The 21,723-nt window shown below is 33.1% G+C and overlaps 3 protein-coding genes across 5 annotated transcripts; 2 read left to right on the forward strand and 1 right to left on the reverse strand.

The window, feature by feature from the left end:
• Positions 1 to 1,105: 1,105 nt before the first annotated feature.
• LOC138330284 (oxidoreductase HTATIP2-like) lies at positions 1,106 to 7,105 on the forward strand. 3 transcript variants are annotated; one of them, XM_069277779.1, is made up of 6 exons: positions 1,106 to 1,259; positions 2,169 to 2,358; positions 2,676 to 2,783; positions 3,174 to 3,311; positions 4,485 to 4,546; positions 5,157 to 7,105. In XM_069277779.1, the coding sequence occupies exons 2-6, from the start codon at positions 2,170 to 2,172 to the stop codon at positions 5,368 to 5,370; spliced, it is 711 nt and encodes a 236-aa protein (XP_069133880.1). In that variant the 5' UTR covers positions 1,106 to 1,259; position 2,169; the 3' UTR covers positions 5,371 to 7,105. The 3 variants fall into 3 exon arrangements, with proteins under 3 accessions (XP_069133880.1, XP_069133879.1, XP_069133881.1); XM_069277778.1 differs by lacking the exon at positions 1,106 to 1,259 and adding an exon at positions 1,267 to 1,636; XM_069277780.1 differs by lacking the exon at positions 1,106 to 1,259 and adding an exon at positions 1,268 to 1,606.
• A 1,332-nt stretch (positions 7,106 to 8,437) lies between these two features.
• Positions 8,438 to 17,821, forward strand: LOC138330283 (oxidoreductase HTATIP2-like). The gene is made up of 6 exons (XM_069277776.1): positions 8,438 to 8,718; positions 12,073 to 12,262; positions 12,882 to 12,992; positions 14,086 to 14,223; positions 15,495 to 15,556; positions 16,176 to 17,821. The coding sequence occupies exons 1-6, from the start codon at positions 8,708 to 8,710 to the stop codon at positions 16,396 to 16,398; spliced, it is 735 nt and encodes a 244-aa protein (XP_069133877.1). The 5' UTR covers positions 8,438 to 8,707; the 3' UTR covers positions 16,399 to 17,821.
• A 692-nt stretch (positions 17,822 to 18,513) lies between these two features.
• Positions 18,514 to 20,832, reverse strand: LOC138330282 (uncharacterized). The gene has a single exon (XM_069277775.1). It carries the CDS (start codon positions 20,463 to 20,465, stop codon positions 19,224 to 19,226), a length of 1,242 nt encoding a protein of 413 aa, XP_069133876.1. The 5' UTR covers positions 20,466 to 20,832; the 3' UTR covers positions 18,514 to 19,223.
• Positions 20,833 to 21,723: the final 891 nt, after the last annotated feature.

Below are 21,723 nucleotides of genomic sequence, written 5' to 3' on the forward strand. Positions count from 1 at the left end.
CATGTGTATTGAGTATTCTGGTAACATAATAATTTGGAATTTACCCTTTGAAACTTATGAAGCATAGTAAAATAGACACCCGACCCAAAGACCACAATTTTAAGTTTAAACAGTCTCTCTGGACCCTTTCCTAGTGGTGAGAGATTTATAAATGTAAGATGGGTAACGTCTATTTACATACATTACCGATCTCTGAGAAAACTCTCAAAAAACAATTAATGAGTTAGAGCAGATAAATAAGGTGATAACTAATTTATACTGATGTCTGTATTACCAAGATTTACACATTTCTGTACTTTATGTATATTTTTTAATTTGTTCGTGTAATAGAACTTTTGGAGGGCAGTACATATGTCATCACCAGGAACGAGTCCATGTGCTTAGAAATATATATGTATAGCAAAATAAAAAGTGACGTTACAAGAATACGTAGTACATGTTTTTGTTTGGCTTACTCTAAACTTAGGTCTAAGATTGTTTTTATGAACCTGGAGACTGGTTTCATATGCAAATCATTGAATTTTTTAGTTCTCCACCAGAAATGACTTCGATTGGTAGTTTTTTACTTGACGCATTGTGTTCCAAAATTTTTCGCATTAGTAAATAGTTTATGTGTCTCTTTTGCAGCTGTTCTACAATTTGTGACAACAACAGATCACTTTAGTACATCTGAAGTAGAAGAAAAAGCCAAAAGCCAAACCGGAGCATCATGTCAAAAACAACAGCAATATAAATAATTTTACTTATCTCGTAGTTTTACTTATCTCGCACATCATGAACACAACATAGTGTTCGGTAAAGGATGTTGATAGTTTATAGTTTCACACCCATCATTTGAAGAGTCACGATGTCACTCAGGATACATATAAAACATCAAAAAACACCACTCATTCGATTATATGGCACATAAATTTGTGTAAATGTGTTTCAATATTTGGAACAAGAATATGTTTAAACGACAAAGGATCGTTTTAATTGGTTTACAATCAGTATTGCGCTAACTAGTTATTTCAATAATCTTTAAAATTATTGAAATCCATTAAAAATCACACTTAACTGATCATACCCCATTCTCTTCGGTTCGAAATGAAACCGGAACACGATCCAAACATACGCATACGTGCGAGGATTCCATACAGTGAGATTCTCTCATCCGTAAAGTCGGTAATAGTTAGTTATCTGGTAAGAGGCCTTTAATGTATAACGTATGGGACATTTTACGTTTGATTTTTCAAAGGATATCTAATAATATCGTAAACGTAAGTATTCAGATATGTATTTTATTTATTTATCTGTTTAAACATTGTCTATACAGAATACGTATTATAACACAAAAATGCTGAATCATCTCAGTGACCTACGAAGATATACGGGTTGTTGTTCCGGATAGTAAATAAATCCCATCCACCATTTTGTTTCTGACTTATGGATTATATACTTTATCATAGGATACGTGCGTTGTGTAGAAGCTTTCGTTGTTTCGCTTTGGTTGTTATTAGACCAGAAATATAATTACAACGTATTGCATTATACAGATATAATGACTATTGCTCCATCGACTTGGTACACACGAATATTTCGTATTAGACTACTATACAGTATACGGGTAAACTGATATGAATGTCAGTCTGTATATGTAAGCATAACATTGTATTACTTTATGTGTATTCACTATACACACATACACAATTATCTTACCGTTACGCTTATTGACCACTGGGAATGTGTATAATTGAGTGACTTGTTTACTATGTACATTAATTACCAACTCTTAATTACTGAACGATGCAAGTCATGGGAAATCAATGTGTACACACAACCGCTTTAGATAGTATACGCATGTACACATTGTATGTGTGTGCATAGCTTCTATTATGGTCTTTAGATAGACTGGCCACTAGACTATTAGAAAGTAGAAACACCACTAAAATGTGGCTTGATAGTTTTGTCTCTACGGCACATTCTAGTTTCAAGCTAGAGGGAGATAATCTAGTATTATAGTTCTGCTGAGAAAAACATCGTAGGATTCGGTGGCCAGCTTGATCAGTAGGCAGCTCACAAGGTTTTCTATATATATTTGCACAAATTTTGGAACATGACCATATATTCGCTAACTTCGTCTTTCGATGAAAGTTTTATAATTTCTTTTGTTTATTTATTGCGTGAAGAATGTCCGAAGAGTTCCAGGATCGAGCAAAACAGTACAGAGAAATGGGGAAGACTGCCTTCATTTTAGGATATACCGGAGAGTGCGGGAAAGAACTTGTTAAATCTTTGTCTAAAAATAAAATATTCAATAAAGTTGTTCTCATAGGTCGTCGGAAGGTGGACCTGACCCCTGACCCTGGACCAGCGTTTGTACGTATACCTCAAGTTATATATCAAAAGACTAATTAAACCTGCTTTTATCGTCCAAAGTTGATTGTATCAAATATTTTCATTTTACTTAATAAACACTAAAATATTTATTTAAAAAAGACAACAACATTCTGGTTTATAACGTCGCACGTGATTTGCTAATGATATTTTAGACGAGAGTTCGTCGTCATAATTAGTTTTAAAAACTAATTTTACGCGCTTCTTATTTTAAAAATAGATTCCACTGCAGCAAAAATATACATTGTTACATAAATTTTCAAAAGTAATAAAATGTATTACTGCCGTTTTATCTACAGGAACAAAAAGTGGTAGATTTTGACAAACTCGAAGAATACACAGAGGCATTCCAGGGGGCACAAGTTGGTTATTGTTGTTTAGGAACTACGAAAGGAAAAGCCGGAAAGGTACTGAGTAATAAATGTTTTGCTTTTATGATCGATTTAACTTTCCGTTTTATATACAATGTAACTGGTTTTCTAGGTTAACTAGGTTTTCGAGCCGCCATTCAAAGACACTTTTAGACCTTAACGAAAAAAAGGAAAAACTGCAAATTCACCGTATAAGGGATTAATGTTGAGGGTCAAAAATGTCGCGATTTTGTTTAGAAATAGAAATGTTTAATTATCCCGAATTAAAAATACTATTGTCTGCATATAGGTGATTATCAAATAATTTGCTTTCATAAATCTCTGTGTTATCCTCGGCATTCAAATGATACTTGGTTATATTACAAACCTGGAAGTTATGTTGTAAATCATTGTATTATTTCGCTGATTTTCTTTGGTTTCTTCCAGAGAGGATTCATCAAAGTCGATCGCGATTATGTACTAAAAAGCGCCGAGATAGCGAAGTCGACAGGCTGTCAACACTTCAGTGTTATAACGGCATCTACAGCTAACAAGGACAGTATGCTTCTCTACGTCAAAATCAAGGTAAGAACATATTAAACAAGATAAAGTTCAACAAGAATGAACCTATTTATAAATTTTGTCCTGATGGAGAGGGCACTATTGTCTTTTAGAACATCACGTGACAGAATACTGCCTTCTGATTGGCTACACACATGGAAACTATTTTCAAGCTTTATGGGGGCGTTTTAGTTTGCAATTTCTTATTTTCTTTGATAAGCTGACGATGATATTGTCTTAGAACATATATTGAGTATACACTCTTTAGCATTGATGCTACTATTTTTTTTAACTTCATAGGAGTATGAAAGAAATTTTGTTTGCAAACTGTGTGAATCCTCGTAGCGGATTCTCACAAAAGTTTGCAAACAAAATTTATTTCATAACCCTATGAAGTTAAAAAATAGTTACATCAATGCTTATAATTAATTTTCAGATTACTTGATAACATAGAGTACATTTGAACGTACGATTCTTTTGATTTTCCATTGGATTATTTTTTTTCTAAATCAAGGTCGACGTCTCTATTGTAACGTCATGATTACGCCGGATTTTCGAGCCATTCTCGGATGTTTTCTTCATAGTATATGAAGAAAAAGAATTTGCCTATCAGAGAGTTGGATTTAGTATGAAAACGTATAAAAGTTAATTATTATATCATAAATGTACAAAGTATATTTTTATCTCGACCACATCGAAGACGAGTCTATGGATCAAAGTGTCATTGGCTTGAACTTAAACCTATAATTATTGTTTTTATATTTCCATAATTGTTAAAGGTGCTCCAAAATAGTATTTTTTTCTCTATAAAAATCAGGAACAAACGAATTAGTATTTTTCTTCAGTTACGAAAGTTATTTACCTTGCACCATTACCATCATTGAAAAGTTTTACTTTAATATAAAAATATTTAAAATAAATGATTGCGTCCGGAAAGAAATCCGTGGTACTACACGTATGTACTATGTGGAATGAAGTACCGATTGCGCATACACCAAAAGCCGAAGAAATATTTTCTGTTATTATTTTTATGTTGATTAGACACGATTAAACACCAATTATTGTTAAATGATGTTGATGTTCTGTCGCTGGTGGAACATCGTTGACGCGAGAATAAAATAAAGGTATTTTGTGTGTTGTGAATGTATATGTATATTTGTACATGTTTTGATGGTTTTTTTTTATTATTATTTACAGGGTGAAGTGGAACACTCTCTTACACAGATGGCATTTGACAAGTTATCTATATTCAAACCAGCGTAAGTATATACATTGTAATCGTGTCATCGTCTTTCCATGAGAATAATATCCTCATTCTATAATTCATTGGAGGTAACATTGTGATGTTAGATATGTTATATATTTTAACCCTGAAACTCTTGTTTTTCGTAATCGTTGCAATGTATTCATTGCATCATGCTTTATTTCCTTGAGAATAATCTTCTTTTCATGAAGTTCATTGGAGGATATATTGTGGTTTCACATCTATTAACCCTGAAACTCTTGTTTTTCGCGATCGTTACTGTGTATTAACTGGATCATGCTTTATTACTCATAAATAACAGATTATTTGTTAAAAATTTTAAAGATTATTTGTATTTAAACATATTTCTCATCAAACGGTTTTAATTTATAAACGCCTCTCGATTTAAAACGACTAAAATGAAATTTGATATAAATTAGTATAGCGTATGCTGTCGTAAAGCAATGGACGCTTTCTCCTCCGGAGTCCTTAATTCTTCTCCTATGTAATTTTACACGAGTTAGACTGCACATATATACATTTAGCATGTGTTTTTATATAATTTTATTGACATAGTGTTTACATTTTCTTCTGTCGTTTTATGATGTTTGTATTTGTATCCGCAGTGGGTTATTGTGTGATCGGACTGAAAGACGTATAATGGAAAAAGTGGCCTTGACCTTTATGAAACCGTGGATTTACTTTTTCCCGACAATTGGTTCTGTGCCAACATCTTACGTAGGTACAGCTATGGTTATCGATACGGTTACGCCCGGTGAAGAGAATCCCAGAATCTACAATAACGCACAGATTCATAGTCTGTGTCAGCAAAATAAGTAAAATAAATGATATTGTGAAAGAGAACCACAAAGGACAACAAATATTAGATTCCCGAAAAGCTAAGTGGGCTACGCGAAAGCTTAATACTTTACTTGAAAAGAATAGGGAAATTAAACAATGATATAATGATATCGCTTAGCAATTTCAATTGTTCTGTTGGAAGCCATTTTTATTTGTGAGCTTTGCGGTGCGCCAATCAGGAAAGATGCTTTTACATTTTTTGTTTTATGAAAATGTGTAAGGAATACTCAGCGTCATTTGTTGCCTATTTTACTGGTCTAATTATATTTTTACTTAATGTCGTTAATTTATATCCTGTGCAGCACAGGTTACCCTTGCCATATTACCCTGAGTAAAAAAACATTGATATTATTTACAGTGAAATCCGATTATTTTGCGGTATTGCAATATAACCAATTTCAAATTGAGTTGTTTTTTTCCTTTTTGCAAATAAAACTCACTTTAATATCAGTTTCTGTATTCGCGTTCTATAGCTGTTTTGTTTTAGAGGCTTTACGATTTTTATTACTGCATTAATTATCAAAACCATGTAGTAATTGTAGATAAATATCTTGCCAACATAAAATTGTCAGATTTGTTGAGATTCTAGAAATCTGATCTGTCAGAGTTAATTCTCTTCGTTTCACTCTGTTCGTACTGACGCAATTTGAATTGAAGAAAAATAAGTCTTCATAGATCAAACGGGCAGTATATTTGTTGAGTATGTGTGTCGGGGACATTGTAATTATTTTCATGGCAATTTTTTTTCGGTTTTACAGTAAAATTGACGTATTAAAATTATCTCCAGTTGTTTTTACAAGTAAGTGATTTTGTGATTTTTAATTTTAATTTTGATTGATTAATATTTTTCGGGAATATATGAATAATTAACCATTTACTATTATTATTATTTAAGTCGATGACTATATTTTCAATAAGAAATAATCAGCTTTATTGCCGTTATCAGTGCTGAAAGACTGATGCCAATCACGCAATTACATATCACAGACTTACAGGCCCCTTCGTTCGCATCAATATTCACTCACAACATTATAAAAATATCGACCTGTTTTCAGGTTGATACGATGATTTATCAACTCGAGGAAGTGATATTACCCGAGGCAGAAGGCAGAGGGTTATATCAATTTCGAGGATTGATAAATCAACGTATCCACCTGAAAATAGGTCTATATCTGTTTTATTATATGGCATTTACATAATGTAAACCATTTGACTACATGTATATGTACATGTATTTCCTCTTCATGATATTGAGCAACCCCTCTCCCCGATAATCAATAGTCCTGTTGAATAATTTCGAAGAGAAAAATGAAAGTTGCTAATATTAACCAAACATAGAAAACAACACGTAATACATTTTTTTTTCTTAATTGAAAAATCTGACAAAAATGTACACACAAATATTGGCAGGGTCACATTGGTTCCAGTAAACCTGCGGCTCCCCGATACATCTCGCTGAATGATGACGTCACAATATACATTTGACGTCACGGTAATTCCCTTTACGCTATATTTGGGTACGACCTGGAATCTTATATCAACCCGTGAAGTGCTTGTGACGTCATTTTACATAACGTCACAATGCAAGATTTCTATATTTGGGTACGACCTGGGGGTTTTGGAATCTTATATCAACCTGGGATGACGTCACAATGCATAGTTCCGAATTTTCTGGTGGATATTGTGTTGTATCGTTGCGGTAAAGCTATTTTTCCGCCGCGTCACTGACAATGTATTCAATGTATACTTACGCCTATACATAACGGTCAAATAATTTCAAAAGTGGTTTTAAAGTTGTGTAGTCTATGAAATCTAATAGTATTATCGTGTTGACAAAATCACTTGTATAAAAAAACGTCATCGCATAATTTTCATTTGTTCGCTTGTTTCAAACCGTTTTGTGTTGAACTATATTCAGAAGTTGATGCTATTGCTGTTCCGTCTATTGAACTTGGCGACGTCAACACTAGCGCAAGCGGGAAATTTAAAGGATACACGTGTCTAGTTTTGAATTCGAAGGATCGTAATGGAAATATATGTAATAAACTGTTACCAGATTGGACATACAGTTGATATGAAGCCCATCCGTCCGAAATATAAATATTCATGGCGCCCTAACGGGCGCCATTCTATTTATCTTCCTTCCGGATGGGCTTCATATCAACTGTATGTCCAATCTGGTAACAGTTTATTGCTTAAATATTTCTATATTTGGGTACGACCTGGGAGTTTTGGAAACTTATATCAACCTGGGATGACGTCACAATGCATAGTTCCGAATTTTCTGGTGGATATTGTGTTGTATCGTTGCGGTAAAGCGTAGTTTCAGCCGATCAGGAGCGAGCAAAACACACAGCCATATAATAATTACTATTTACGTTTAACTAAAATTATTACATAATGTTTACAATGTAGAAATGTTTAATCTGTTGTTTCTAATTATGTTTCTGATTTTATTAAATATGATTATATATGTTGAAAAGTGATGTATGTTTTTATTTCATAAACATGTGAATAAAAAAAATAATGCTATAATTTGGGTTAAGTGCATCGCCTTGTTGAATGACGTTTCAAGAACACAAAGAACATTTATTGGGTAACTAGAACATGACCTTATAAATTCAACTTTAATTGTATGTTATTTCGAAACCGAATGGTTTTAAAGCACTTGTAACATAATAATACGAGAATGCATATTCAGATATGTCTATATGTTTATCAATGCACAATTCCAATATGGAATATATCCTTCTGTTTTGAACTTTGATGTTAATACTTAGAAGATACATATCATGATTGTGTTAAAATACGTACGTTTACAATCCAAACATTTATTTAAACTATAAAGCATTCAACTATTTAGACAAAATTGGCTAAAATTACTTAAGTTTGCAATAACAGAATTATTTTAGCTATGATGATTAATAATTTATTCATTTATTTATGATTGATTCCTTTTTTCCGTATCATTTCTTTATAAATTGCTTTTCGTGTGTCTTTACTAGCATTGGTTATCAATAAAGTCATTCCCTGCGCCACCCTCTGCCCCAGCCACTGCCTTTGCTTTACCGCAATCCCTTTTCTAGTAATATTTTTCTTCGGACTAAGGGTAAATATTACAAATATTACGTAATGACAAGCACATGCGTAGTAGTGTTTTCCATTTATCATCGGTGTTATCTCACGTGAATTAGGGTAGCACTTATACTCGACTAAACACACATACAATACACAATGTCATCGCACGTTCTAGCTACTGGACAAACTAGGCTGACATAGAACAATTGATAGCGGATTGGCGGACAGAAAGAGGTGTATGGATAAAAGGTACGTACATATGTATACATATCAAATGTCATCACAAAATATGCCTTCACTTTGTGTTATATATCAGTACTTTATTAGTCCATTTATTCATTAATATCCAACTGTTTAAGCTACTACACTTTATTCCTTATACATGTATTTGCTAATATGATTTACACGTATTCACAAATGGTCAGTCTTTCGTTGTTAAAGAGCCGTCATGTATATAGTTAATTTGTGCTTGACCCTGTCCTTAGTGGACAAATAGTGACCTGACGTGTCCGAATCTACAACAAGTCTTTCGCCTTAGGTCATGAGTTTGTGGTTCTGTCTGACAGTCGTCATTTATCGAGACTTCATTAAGCACCAACGTCTTAGCTTTTGCAGCGAAAATGGATCTACAAAACCAGCGATATTTCTTTCAAAGGACATACGAACAGAATTAATGTGATTTTAGTAATTCAACGTTTAAATTAATTACCAGTATCGTGTATATAGACCTTCACAAAGTCTTTGTCGATTTAAATTTGCATCAACTGCTCAAACCTCGATAAACTTGACATCCTTGAATGGGATCACTATTCTCAAAAGAATATTTTTATATTATATTTAAATATTTGGCATAATAAATGCAATATATTTAAACCCCAAACTGATACCACCGACAACAACCAACACATATGTAAGTATCACTGATGCCTATAAACTATGGTGGCTAATTTGGGACATAGAGGTTCCCCAACGTGACTGTTGCTTATTTTGTTTATCAAACTCGAGTTAGTTAATTGTCAAATTTTGAAAGGCACGAGCTTTAGCGAGTGTCTTTTAAAAAATTGAAAATGGACTAATGTTTAGATAAACAGTAGTTGGGGAAGATGTTCACTCACTTCATTCAGGGAACCCTACCACCTTAGTGCCTAGATAGAGAGACAATATTATAGTGTTTAATATTTTGAATAAGCAACTACCTGCTATATAGTAAATACAATATTTTTTAAAAGAAAATGCGCTATGAAAATTAATCCGACGTTGAAAGCCAATCGGTATCAAGAGCTGTTGGAGTTTACCAATCAGAAGCGCCGTAGATAACCAACTAGTTTATACTGCATCCGGAACTCCTCGGGGAATAGATAATACCCGAGGAATTCAGGATGGTTTATCCTGTTGTCTGATCTCTAGTGACAATTACGTAACAGGATATATTTCCATGTCATTTTTGTATCGTTACTTATCTGTGGTTAAAGACCCACTACCTTTCCGAAACGGCTTTTATTTTTTTTAAATGGGAATGTAAAACGAGATTGATTATTTTGTAGAGTGGCAAAAGTTATTAATTTAACGTTAATGCCACACTTATTATCACCTCCTAAACAACTTAATTAAAATAAATGTAATGTTAATTTGCATAACGCTGGCCGTTTTGTGTTTCCCGTCTTCGTTCTAAATACCACGCGTTAGTTTATTATCACTGCGCCAGATTGCAAAACAGCGAAATGAATTTTCAATGTTAACATAGATTACGCAGGAAAATTTGGAATTATTTGGTGTTGTAACCTTATCTTAGGCCATCGATATACAATTTCTTTTATTATTATTGTTTCTAAAAAACCATTATGTTTTGTTTCGGAAAAGTAGTGGGCCTTTAAAGTGAATAGTCGGGCAAAGAAAACCAGTCTAAATGCGTTCATTGGCCTTCCAAAAGTTCTCACATATTAATACGACGGCCAAGTTCTGCTTACGTTTCCCAGTTCTGACCATTAAAGTAAAGGAAAGTTGGAAGCATTGAAAGCGAGGCTGCGTGGGAATGTAACCACGGACATAGTCAGCCGGGAGGACGTTTTAGGATTCCTATAATTGTTATTAATTTCTTTGTACGCAGACAGATTTTGGCGAGAGATTTTATTTTTCTATTTCATAAGAAATTATACTGGATACATTCACACCATTTTTACCGACTTTAGCAATCCTTGCCCGACTGTTCACTTTAATATTACAAGTAAAATATTTTATTCAAGTTCTTCCAACATAGACAATTCACACGTTAGGTGATACTTTATGTGTATGAATAGGTCACATAAATGAGATTTATATTAGAGATAATTTATCATACAGAAAGAGGAAAATAGAAAGCATTCATGACTTCAAATTAAGACAGGTGCTATCAAATTATATGCTTATTGAAAGATTTCAGCTTTTAAATATTTCGCAAGCCTTATAATTAACAACAAAGGTGTCTTTTAAGTTACCCCTTTTATGTTGAGATTCCCCTGTTCCTGCTACAAGTGAATTTACAGAGGAACGCTCTTAGTGGCATTCGATAACGTCAAACAATGAGAAACGTTGTCACAAAGCTGGGCCTATCTCCAATGCGTAATTTTATATTATTTCACGAAACTTAAGTTTTATGAATTAAGTAATATAAGTTCAAGAAATTGACTAAATTCGTTTTTTACATATTTAGTTAAAAACGTCTTAAATGATCTTAAAAGATAAATTTCATACATCTGATTTTAATTATCAAATACCCGTAATATAATCGTACACGCTTGTAATATTCTATCTTTTTTGACAAATTTTCAAATCAATTACGTTTGAAATATTAATTAATAGTAATTTCGCTACAGCTGCAAAATAAACACCAGTCTGTCCTGTACATTATAATAACTTTTATATTTATAAGTAGTACTTTTATGTGTTGATCTGTGTTCTTGATAGTCGATTTGGACAAAAGAAATAGGCGGAGAATACATGTACTCCCAATAAATGACACATAAAAATAGCGAATATAGTATATTTTCTCATACCTACACGTGTAATACTGGCTGGTCTAGGGCAATACACTCATGGCGCCTGAAGCTGTATGGCTACCCATAAAGCCTCGTGACGCCACAGCGTCAACAATATAACTATTTTCTCGATACAATTTTAACATTTTTTTCTTCAGAAACAATGCTGGATTTACTTTAAAACACACACAGAACAGAATTTGCTTTGAAAATATTACGTAATTATCATGTATGGAGAATTGAGTCACATTTGTTTCGAATTCATTTTAAAATGGCGGAATATCAAAGTTAAACTTTTAACAATCAAAACAGGGATGAAGAAACTGGAGTACCAAGAACGTTTACATGCGCTTAATTGGTGACGTCATACTTAATTGTTGATGTATAAAAACCATCCTCCGGCCTCGAGAAACAGATCATTGGGTTGGTCCCAACACCTCGGGAAAAGAGTTTCGACCGTTGACTGAAAAGGCATAAAACAACTGAATACTGTTTGAAAACCAGCTCTTGTACAAGTTTTATTAAAAGGTATAATGAACTAATTTATTTATGAAGACATATGTAAACATTTGATACTATTGTTGTTTAGAATGTCGGAGGAATATGAGGATAAAGTTAAAGAGTACAAGAACATGGGGAAGTCTGCCTTCATAATAGGATATACCGGAGAGTGTGGGAAGGAACTTGTTAAAGCCTTGTCTAAAAATAGAATATTCAACAAAGTAGTTCTCATTGGTCGCCGGAAAGTGGACATTACCCCTGATCCCGGACCCGAATTCGTAAGTAACACTAGTTTAATGAACTTCATTCATTTGCAGTAAATAAACGTTATATAAATAATAAGATCCTTATTTGTTGTAACATTTAATAAAATCTGGAAGAAATGAAAAACTCAAATTTAATATTCAATACTTTACATCTATTATATCATATTCATTAATAATTTTTACATTTAATTTCGCTCGGGCCTTGTTAGGCGTATACTATATTTATTATAATTATTGTTTGTTTGTTTTTTTTTCTTTCTATAATTGTTTATTTTTCAAAGTATTTTCATATACATAATATATCTTCACATCATTCATTATTCACCATCATCATTATCATCTTACAGTAAAAAGGAAAATGCCGAATAGAATAGAGATTTATTTGTATATATTGTTGTTTGCAACTACGAATGTCATACTGAAGGCAGTGGATGGCCGTTTGAATTGCTCAAATCTGAGACGTTTCGTCTTTCGTATAGAACCCTTTGATGAAAAGACTGTTTTCAATGTAAATAAGGAAATATAAAACAGGGTAATTGGTGTATCAGTGATAACAATATCAAATCAAATGCTAATATTATCAAAATCTGTAAATAAATTATATAAAATCCAGCAACATATCTGTCTACAGGAACAGAAGGTTGTCGATTATGACAAACTTGACGATTATACAGAGGCGTTCCAGGGGGCACAAGTTGGCTATTGTTGTTTGGGGACTACAAAGGCCAAAGCAGGAGGAAAGGTAAACAAAGATAAAATTAATAAAATTAAGAGAAATTCTACATTAAGTACACAAGTCAACCTGACTATAAAGACTCCCCAGGCCGTTATACACATGTTGAATTGTGTTGATATTAGTCATATTAAGCAATTGTTCTTTATATAGAGGTGGTCACAAAGGGGTGTTTTACTGTATTTTAAAAAGGACTCGAAATACCTCAATGGTGAAGACAACATTACCATTTTTTTTATCTTGAGTAAAATAACCAATGAAGACTTAAAATGTTAACAATAGGTTTGAATGGAATATATTCTGTCATGGTAAGATCATCAGTTTCTTCTATTACTGCAAACGTGGATATATTTTTATTATTAGCATTTGAATGGTTTGCAGAATATCTGATCTAAATCTCCTCCTCGCGTAAATTAATACATTTACAGTTATTTGTCATGATATGTGTGATATGATCATCATAACAAAACGATCATAACGATTTAGGTCAGTATACAAAATGATTTTATCATTATTCCAGTATTATGATGATAGAATATGTACTGTTGATTGTAATAATAGAAATGACAATATTTTTTTTAATTATTTTATCACATAATCTGCCTGATATCCGATTATTTCGCCCGTTTGATATGTCACTGGTGTAATATGGCCTGGAGCGATTTCCATTGGCTCAAAATCCATTGTGACGTCGTGACAGAAACAATAATATGACGTCAGGAAAAATGACGTGACGTCAGGATTTCAAGGACGATGTGACAAAATGGCGGCCTCCGCTGGATTTTCGCAATACATTTGACGTGAGATTCTTCGAAGTGAAGGTTTTTGTAGTTATGTGATAAACAGTATCTTAAAGTTGTGCTCATTACATATAAGATTTTATTAAACTCGTCTCGAAATTTTAATTTTTGCTCGCCAAGGCTCACAAATATAAAAGATATAAAAAATGATTTAAGAAAATCTCATATGAAATAAACAATTATCTACGATCCTTCATATACTACTTATGACTAGTTAAATGTACATCAAAATCCCATGGAACGATTCTACAAAGCAATATTTATATCTAGAAAATACCATTGCTTACTATTTACACTTGCAGGAAGGATTCGTCAAGGTGGATCGTGACTATGTTCTAAAAACTGCCGAGATAGCTAAATCTAGTGGTTGTCAACACTTCAGTATTGTGACGGCTTCAACAGCTGATAAAAATAGCATGTTTCTCTACATTAAAACAAAGGTATGTAGATTTTTCAAGAAGGACCTACCTGTTGTATTAATCTATTGCAGAACTGAAAAAATTATTCAAAGGAACAAAGCAAATAAAAAAATTCCAACTTTATTTTCTGTCCGTTATAATATTTGCCTACTTTTGATGGCAGTATATTCTTATTTGGTTTTGTAGTTAAATGGCCGGAGATAGGGTATAAAAGGGAGACAACTTGGGGAAATGGCTGGAAATACAAAATTTTGGCAGCTTTCACTTCAGGGAAAGAATTTCATATAAAAAATGTTTTTTCTTTAAAGGGCCACTACCTTTCCGAAACGGCTTTTAATTTTTAAAATAGGAATGTAAAACGAGATCAATAATTTTGTAGAGTCGCAGAAGTTATTAACTATACGTTTACTAGCACACTTATCATCACTTCGGAACTGTTTAATTAGAATAAATAAAATGTTAATTTTCATAACGCGGGTCGTTTTATGTTTCCCGCCGTCGTCCTAAATGCAGCGCGGTAGTTGACTATCACTGCGCCAGACGGCAAAACAGCGAAATGAATCTCCACTGTTATCGTACATTAGACAGGAAATCTTGCATATGTTTGGTGTTGTAACCTCATCTTAAGCCATCGATATATATTTTCTTTTGTTATTAATGTTTTTAAGAAACCTATAAATTTTGCTCATATAAAAAATGTTTTTCTTTAAAACATAAAACTGAAATTCTGCCATGGTAGCTGATTTTGTAAGGAATCCATATATGCTATTAGATTTATGAAAAAAATTATAAATGAGTTTATTTATTTTACAATTTTTGTGATTATCAAATAGTATCAGGTGCCTGTCAATCACAGTTTGATATTGTTTGTGAACAATATTACCTTTGTCATTGCAGCATAATCGTAATCATCACATCGAGTAAACTTTGCCGTTGATATTTTTTTATGTATTTCATAATAAGTTGTTCCCCGGTATGGAAGTTTACCTCTAGATTGCCATTACAGGTTTCATTTCGATAGTTGCTTGTACTGTTATGTTTTCTCCAAGAACCCATGCATTCCAAGTTACCGTTAAGTCTAGAGACTTTGCTTCTACTGTATCTGGCGTAGCCATACCCGATTTTTTTTATTTTTATATTTTTACTTGTAGCTGAAGCATTTTAACGGCGATTTATTTACGCGAATTATAATCAAAATAGACATGTAAATTACGCAAAATTAGTCGTAGCTGAAAATAAGTTTATTGTAACTAGTATCAATGCTTTTTAATAGCAAACACTGTATGTTTCAGGGAGAGGTTGAAGATGCTCTGAAGAAGATGTCGTTTGATAAATTATCTATATTTAAACCCGGGTAAGTGTAACGAATAGGTATAAATCTTTCATAAAATTAATTATTTATGATTTTGCTAAAAGGAACTTGCAAACCATCTTACTAATAATAAACCAATGGAAGAAATCTTTAGAGGGTCATATTTTTAGAGGTCATCCATCTGAATGTGTAGATGACTGGTAACATCGCCTTTCATGCGTAATGAAATATACAGTTATAAATTATTTTTCATGTTCAGGTAGATGTAGTCAATATTGAATTTACCTAAAAGGTGATTATGTAAGCCATTTTGAGTATTTCTTATGTTCTCTTGTTTAACTTAATTAGCAACACAGTACGTTGTAAGCTAGTTATTATGATAGAATGTATGAAGATAACTGTAGAAATCGTGATACATTTGTATAGCGATATGCCTACCGAACATAAACCGTTAAAATAGAATTATCGCTAAAATTTGAGTATTAACAATAATACATATAGCGATATGCCTACCGAACATAAACCGTTAAAATAGAATTATCGCTAAAATTTGAGTATTAACAATAATACATATAGCGATATGCCTACCGAACATAAACCGTTAAAATAGAAATATCGCTAAAATTTGTGTATTAACAGTATCAAACCAATCGTTATACAGGTTCCTGTTGTGTGATCGCTCGGAGCGCCGCCTAGGGGAACGGATTGGCCAGGCTTTTATGAAGCCGATTATTCTTATGTTTCCCACTTATAGTGCTGCGTCCACTGCTTATGTAGGGGGCGCCATGGTCATTGACACAGTGACACCTGGTGACGAGAAACTCAGAACATACAGCAATGAACAAATCCATGGTTTGATTAAGCAGAATGGAAAACAAAATTGAGTTTTAAAAACTTTACTTTAGTTTTAAATTGACCACGTGCTTTCAAAGTTACGATGCAAAACAGCGTTTGAAAAATATGTTCATATTGTACATATACACAAAGTGGAACGTGTGTATAAAGATGAGAACATACAGCAATGAACAAATCCATGGTTTGATTAAGCAGAATGGAAAACAAAATTGAGTTTTAAAAACTTTACTTTAGTTTTAAATTGACCACGTGCTTTCAAAGTTACGATGCAAAACAGCGTTTGAAAAATATGTTCATATTGTACATATACACAAAGTGGAACGTGTGTATAAAGATGACAGATTGAAGAAACTGATTTTAGGATGACTGCTTAAATGAAGGACTGTATAATTATAATTGACAGACATGGTTCTGGTGTAAATAATAGATTTAAATCAGCTTCAAGAAAATGGTGTCTCCTTGTGCATAATAAATTGTTTTAATTAATAGAAACATCTGTACCAATTCATACGGAACTACCATTTACGCATCCTTGATTTTCCATGGAATATTATCACTTTCATCATAGACAACCCTGTACTAAGTCATAATGAAACTGGCGACTATTCAGGAGAAAAAACTAATCCAATCTCAGGCCTAGAGAGACTTTCCTTGAAGATTACAAAACCGACGCCGAACTACACAGTCATACAGTGAACCGTTATTCGTTTTGTTAAAAGGAGTACATGAATAAAGAAACCACCAACTTAGAAGGTGCACAGTGTTGTTTGTACATGTATATTACGAATTCTCAATAAGATGCTTGTTAATACTGTTTGCAACTTCTTATCGTCAATAATTATGTTCATAATAAAACCTCGAAATGACTATATTCATAAGACGTTATTAAAGATTATCCAAGAAAGTGTTTGATGGTGATGTTTATTGACTATTTTAACCTGTTCACACAGTTCCGAAAAGAAAGCCGAGGAATGAGAAAATTGTGTGTGTATATGATGAGTGCCCTAGTGCGAGAGGACAATTAATATCAGCAACATATACATTTATTTGATGAATAAAGATATAATATTTAAAGATGCTCCACCGCTGACAAATGGTATTTTTACACTATCAAAAACAGAAGCAGACGATTTAGTATTTTTCATCAGTTACAAAAGTTACTTAATTTACACCATTACCACATTTAAAGAGTTTGAGCATTTTATTTTACTTCAAGTTAAAAGTATCAAAAATAATTAATTCTATCCCGAAAAAATTCCGTGGCACTATATCCTATATGAAATGAGGTACTGATTGCACATGCACAAAAGGCAAAATAAATTATTTTGTATTATTTTGGTGTTAACTAGACATATATATACACGATTAAACACCGATTACTGTTCAAATGATGAATATCATTTATGCTCTGTCGGCGGTGGAGCATCTTTAAAAAATATAAAAAAAATATTATTTTACTTTTTAATGTTATTCTTTTATTAGTTTATTTTTTTATATCCCATGTCAAAATGTTTCATGATGCTACGTTTACACTCCTGCATTTATTGTCTCCAGAGTAGAATGATTATAACAGAAGGCGATGCCAAAAACTTTTTTGTAAAAAGTTATTTTAGCTGGGAATTAATTACCACGTTAAGGGTATGACGTCATCTAAGTTTAACACATCGGATTTCCATTGCCGGCATTAGCATCGCTTTGTTCAACCAAACTCCTGTTGACTATGCCGAACCCAGAACATCATGGATGAATGGTTTCAGGCCTGTGGTTGAATGAAACTAGTGTTGGCAATGAATCATAAAAACGTTTACTATCTAGACACATCTGGTTCTATTTTACGTTGTCATAAATATCCAAACATATCTATATTTCGATTCTGTTTAGTCTTTATAGTTCAGTTTGGGTTCAAACAAAGATTTTTGTTCTTTGTCAATGCTTTCCTTAATGTTTCAATGTATTAAGCATTCGACAGATATTTAAGAGTTTATATTACTTCATGTTTGTTTTCACACAAGAGACAAAATACCACAAAACATAGACAAAGAATACAGTATATAACAAGTAGCTGTAACAATCATATCAAATGATAATAAAATTCTATTGGACTAACTTGAAAAATATTTATTTATTTTTACATGAAAGACATCTTTTTATATAAAGGGATTAATACTTGTTATCAATAACGTTTTATTGCAAAATATTAGTATCATAAATAAGTACATATAACAAATCTATCAGTATTGCACAGTTGTACTCTTATCACAATTTACTGTAGAACTGGTTATCAACGCGGGCAAAAATTTTCACGATTTTCCATATAAACAAGAAATATAAATTTCAGTGGTTTACATTTTGGCGATCTGGCTTTCTGTGTCCATATTAATTAATTTTCTCTCAATATTTTGGATCATTTTTTTTATCGCGATCATAGCAATATCCCATGAAATTGCGAAAATGTCTTCCCCTCGAATATAACCGGCTGTACGGTAATAACATTAATCTTTGTATGAAATTTCTACTCTCATTGTTTACAGTATGAATTCATCTAAAGTATGTCAGTTTGAAAATTGTTCAACTTCTATCAATGGCACATTCGAACATGGTTTACAATATAGATCACCAATAGAGGACTTTGTTTATGGCTTAAGATCAAAGAAGGAAATAACACATAATCGTTTCCAAATTTGGACAAAAAAAATAAATTAGTGATTTGAAATCAAAATTTACCTAAAATTATGTGATATATCAATAAAGAACTTTTATCCTCTGTCATAATCTCCAGTGTTTTTGTAAAGGTTAATACAGTTTCTCAATAATGCGCGTTTAAATTTAACGTACTACTATATTGTGCAATTATCTAAATATTCTCATTCATGTCAGCAACACATTCCGTTAAATATCGAAGAATTGGTTTCGGAAGAGGAAGTTGTCCGATATCCTCAGCTAAAACTGAGTCGACGATCACATCCCTGCAAATGCGTTTCAGAGATTTAGTTCCAAGAAAATATGGATGCATGTCTTCTAAGTTGTAGATTTTCCCTCCACAGCAAGCGTATCGTCCACTGGTTGATATCATTGGCATGTATTGGATAAACAATGTCGGGGAAATGTACCAAAATGAACCTAGTTTGTCATAACAATCCGGATTAAACCAGTACACCGTCACAACTTGCATCCGACAAATGGAAGCAATGGAGTGGGGATTTGATCCTGTACCGATGACGCTGAGCACTAAAGCGGAACCATCATTCATAAATTGTAAGTTTTGAAACTTCCCAGGTAGTGCTGAACAGTCAGTTCTGAATTGTATGATTTTAAATAAAAAGTTGTCTTTGTAAGTTTTATACAAGCTTATAACTCCCCTGTCGGACGCAGTGCTTGTAAATACCACTAAATCATTATTAGTTCTCGGATCGAACACAACTGATGACTGATGGCATGCTACTTTCAGATGTTCGATGAGGTTGTCACATGACCTATCCTTGCACTCTGACCTTTCCCAGTTTATATTCACCAATGACACATTTTCCACCTCACTTCCGGGAGCATACATTATAGCATATAACTGATTTTGAAATATCAAGAAGTAGTTTTCATCCGGGCTTATTTGGCACTCATAGAGCTGTAGCTTATTTTGTGAGCAGTACGCACGATCGTATACGATCTTACATGAAGAGTCGTTTAAACCACAAATAAAGAATTTGATAGAGCTTTGACAAAACACTTGGATCACTACCAAATCTTTCTTAATTCCAACCACATTACACAACTGTAAGCCGGTGTTTTGCAGAAGACGTGCAGGTAGAATGTCAAGCTCCCTATCTTCGTACAAAATTATCTTAACCGTCTTGCCATGTGTGATATCGGTGATACATAGAGAGGACACACGTCCAAACCTCTGAACCTGTGCATGGATGTGTCGGTTGTCCGTCGTATGGGGTTGCAGAGTGTAGGAGAGACAACATGAATAATCTCCCGTGTGAATTGTCGTAGCAGCGGGTGAAGATGTTAAAAAAGGTACACATGCGTTTATCCTCGTGCCAACGCCATTGTTCGGTATTGGCCGCTGTCGACGGGTGCTGTTGGCTGATGCGCCCATTTTCTAGCTACTGTCAATAAAAGCTAGACTTATTCATATATGTATACCATATATACCTTTACCACGCACATCGTTCGTCCAATCAAATCATACGATTGTTAAGTGATACTCCCAACTATGTGACACATTTTACGTGTTCTCACTCTACAGTACATCAAATAATGCACCAATAACTCCGCTCATGGTTAATTGTCGGTTCACCTGTCAGCCATCTTTGTTTACATGCAACTTGTTGTCATGCCTCTACCTGTTCCGGTTTAAAGGTCAATCTAGAATAATTATCGATTACACAGGTAGAAGACCTCAAGATTCAGTGACCGAGTATTTAAAGCTCATTGACTACCTGAGCGCGTTACGCATTGTGGATTTATATTACTTTAAACCTGTTATTTAAATCCAGACGTAGCACACGTTCATACAGGTGTGTTCACAATCGTGTGTCTTATGGCTCTTTGTAATTACATATACAGCAATATTTTGACTGCCTTGTATTAAACCTTTTCGTCCTGTGAAAGGTATTGGGGTACTGTAATATGTAGTCGGGGTTTATTGTACGTGTGTAAGCAGTGCAACAGCCATTCAACCGGCATATTACTGGAACGTTAGTTTACTGTTTAATGATTATTAGCACAAAGTTTAGAAAATATGTGGTGATTGAGGGGCAATATGGCATTTATTAAATTTATTTTGTCGATTGTGTTTTTTCCATTGATGTACTAATTGCACTTCGTCTCATGATCATATTCAAGGTACTGGCCGGAGGACGGTGCATTGTTGTGGAGATTTATTTTCTATAACTCAGGGAATTTTGCTTCTTAAAAAGACAATCCTATCTGTGTTTGACACAGTAGTATACGTATGATTATGTCTGTGTATCTGGGACATAACGTTTTCGTTATCGCTTTAACGTTTTCTTTTTCACCATAAATCGGCGACATTAACTTCATACTTTTACTTTCCATTTTGCATATTCAATTTCAATTTCCGAATATCTTATTGACAAAAAGATATTAATATGTTACTAGGATTAGACACTAGGTATACCTTATCTTATAGTCTTCTCCTGCATTGTATATTCCGATATAAGAGATTTAAAATTTATAAATTTTAATAAACATATAATTGATTTCCTTTTCATCATTATTACGGACAATTTAGTATTTTTCTTCAGTTACAAAAGTTAATTTACACCATTACCACCATTGAAAAGATTGAGCTTCCAATTTTACTTCAAGTTAAAAATATGAAAAATAATTAA

Source organism: Argopecten irradians, chromosome 8 (assembly GCF_041381155.1).
Source record: "Argopecten irradians isolate NY chromosome 8, Ai_NY, whole genome shotgun sequence".
NCBI lineage: Eukaryota > Metazoa > Mollusca > Bivalvia > Pectinida > Pectinidae > Argopecten > Argopecten irradians.

Bases quoted from the DNA above. Each gene is read 5' to 3' on its own strand.
- LOC138330283 (XM_069277776.1), top strand. The intron at 12,993-14,085 runs GTAAACAAAGAT...TTACACTTGCAG, and splicing joins AGGCCAAAGCAGGAGGAAAG to GAAGGATTCGTCAAGGTGGA. The intron at 15,557-16,175 runs GTAAGTGTAACG...ATCGTTATACAG, and splicing joins TTATCTATATTTAAACCCGG to GTTCCTGTTGTGTGATCGCT.
- LOC138330284 (XM_069277778.1), top strand. From the start codon at position 1,617: ATGAATGTCAGTCTGTATAT. The intron at 2,359-2,675 runs GTACGTATACCT...TTTTATCTACAG, and splicing joins CTGACCCTGGACCAGCGTTT to GAACAAAAAGTGGTAGATTT. The intron at 3,312-4,484 runs GTAAGAACATAT...TATTATTTACAG, and splicing joins TTCTCTACGTCAAAATCAAG to GGTGAAGTGGAACACTCTCT.
- LOC138330282 (XM_069277775.1), bottom strand. From the start codon at position 20,465: ATGGGCGCATCAGCCAACAGCACCCGTCGACAGCGGCCAATACCGAAC.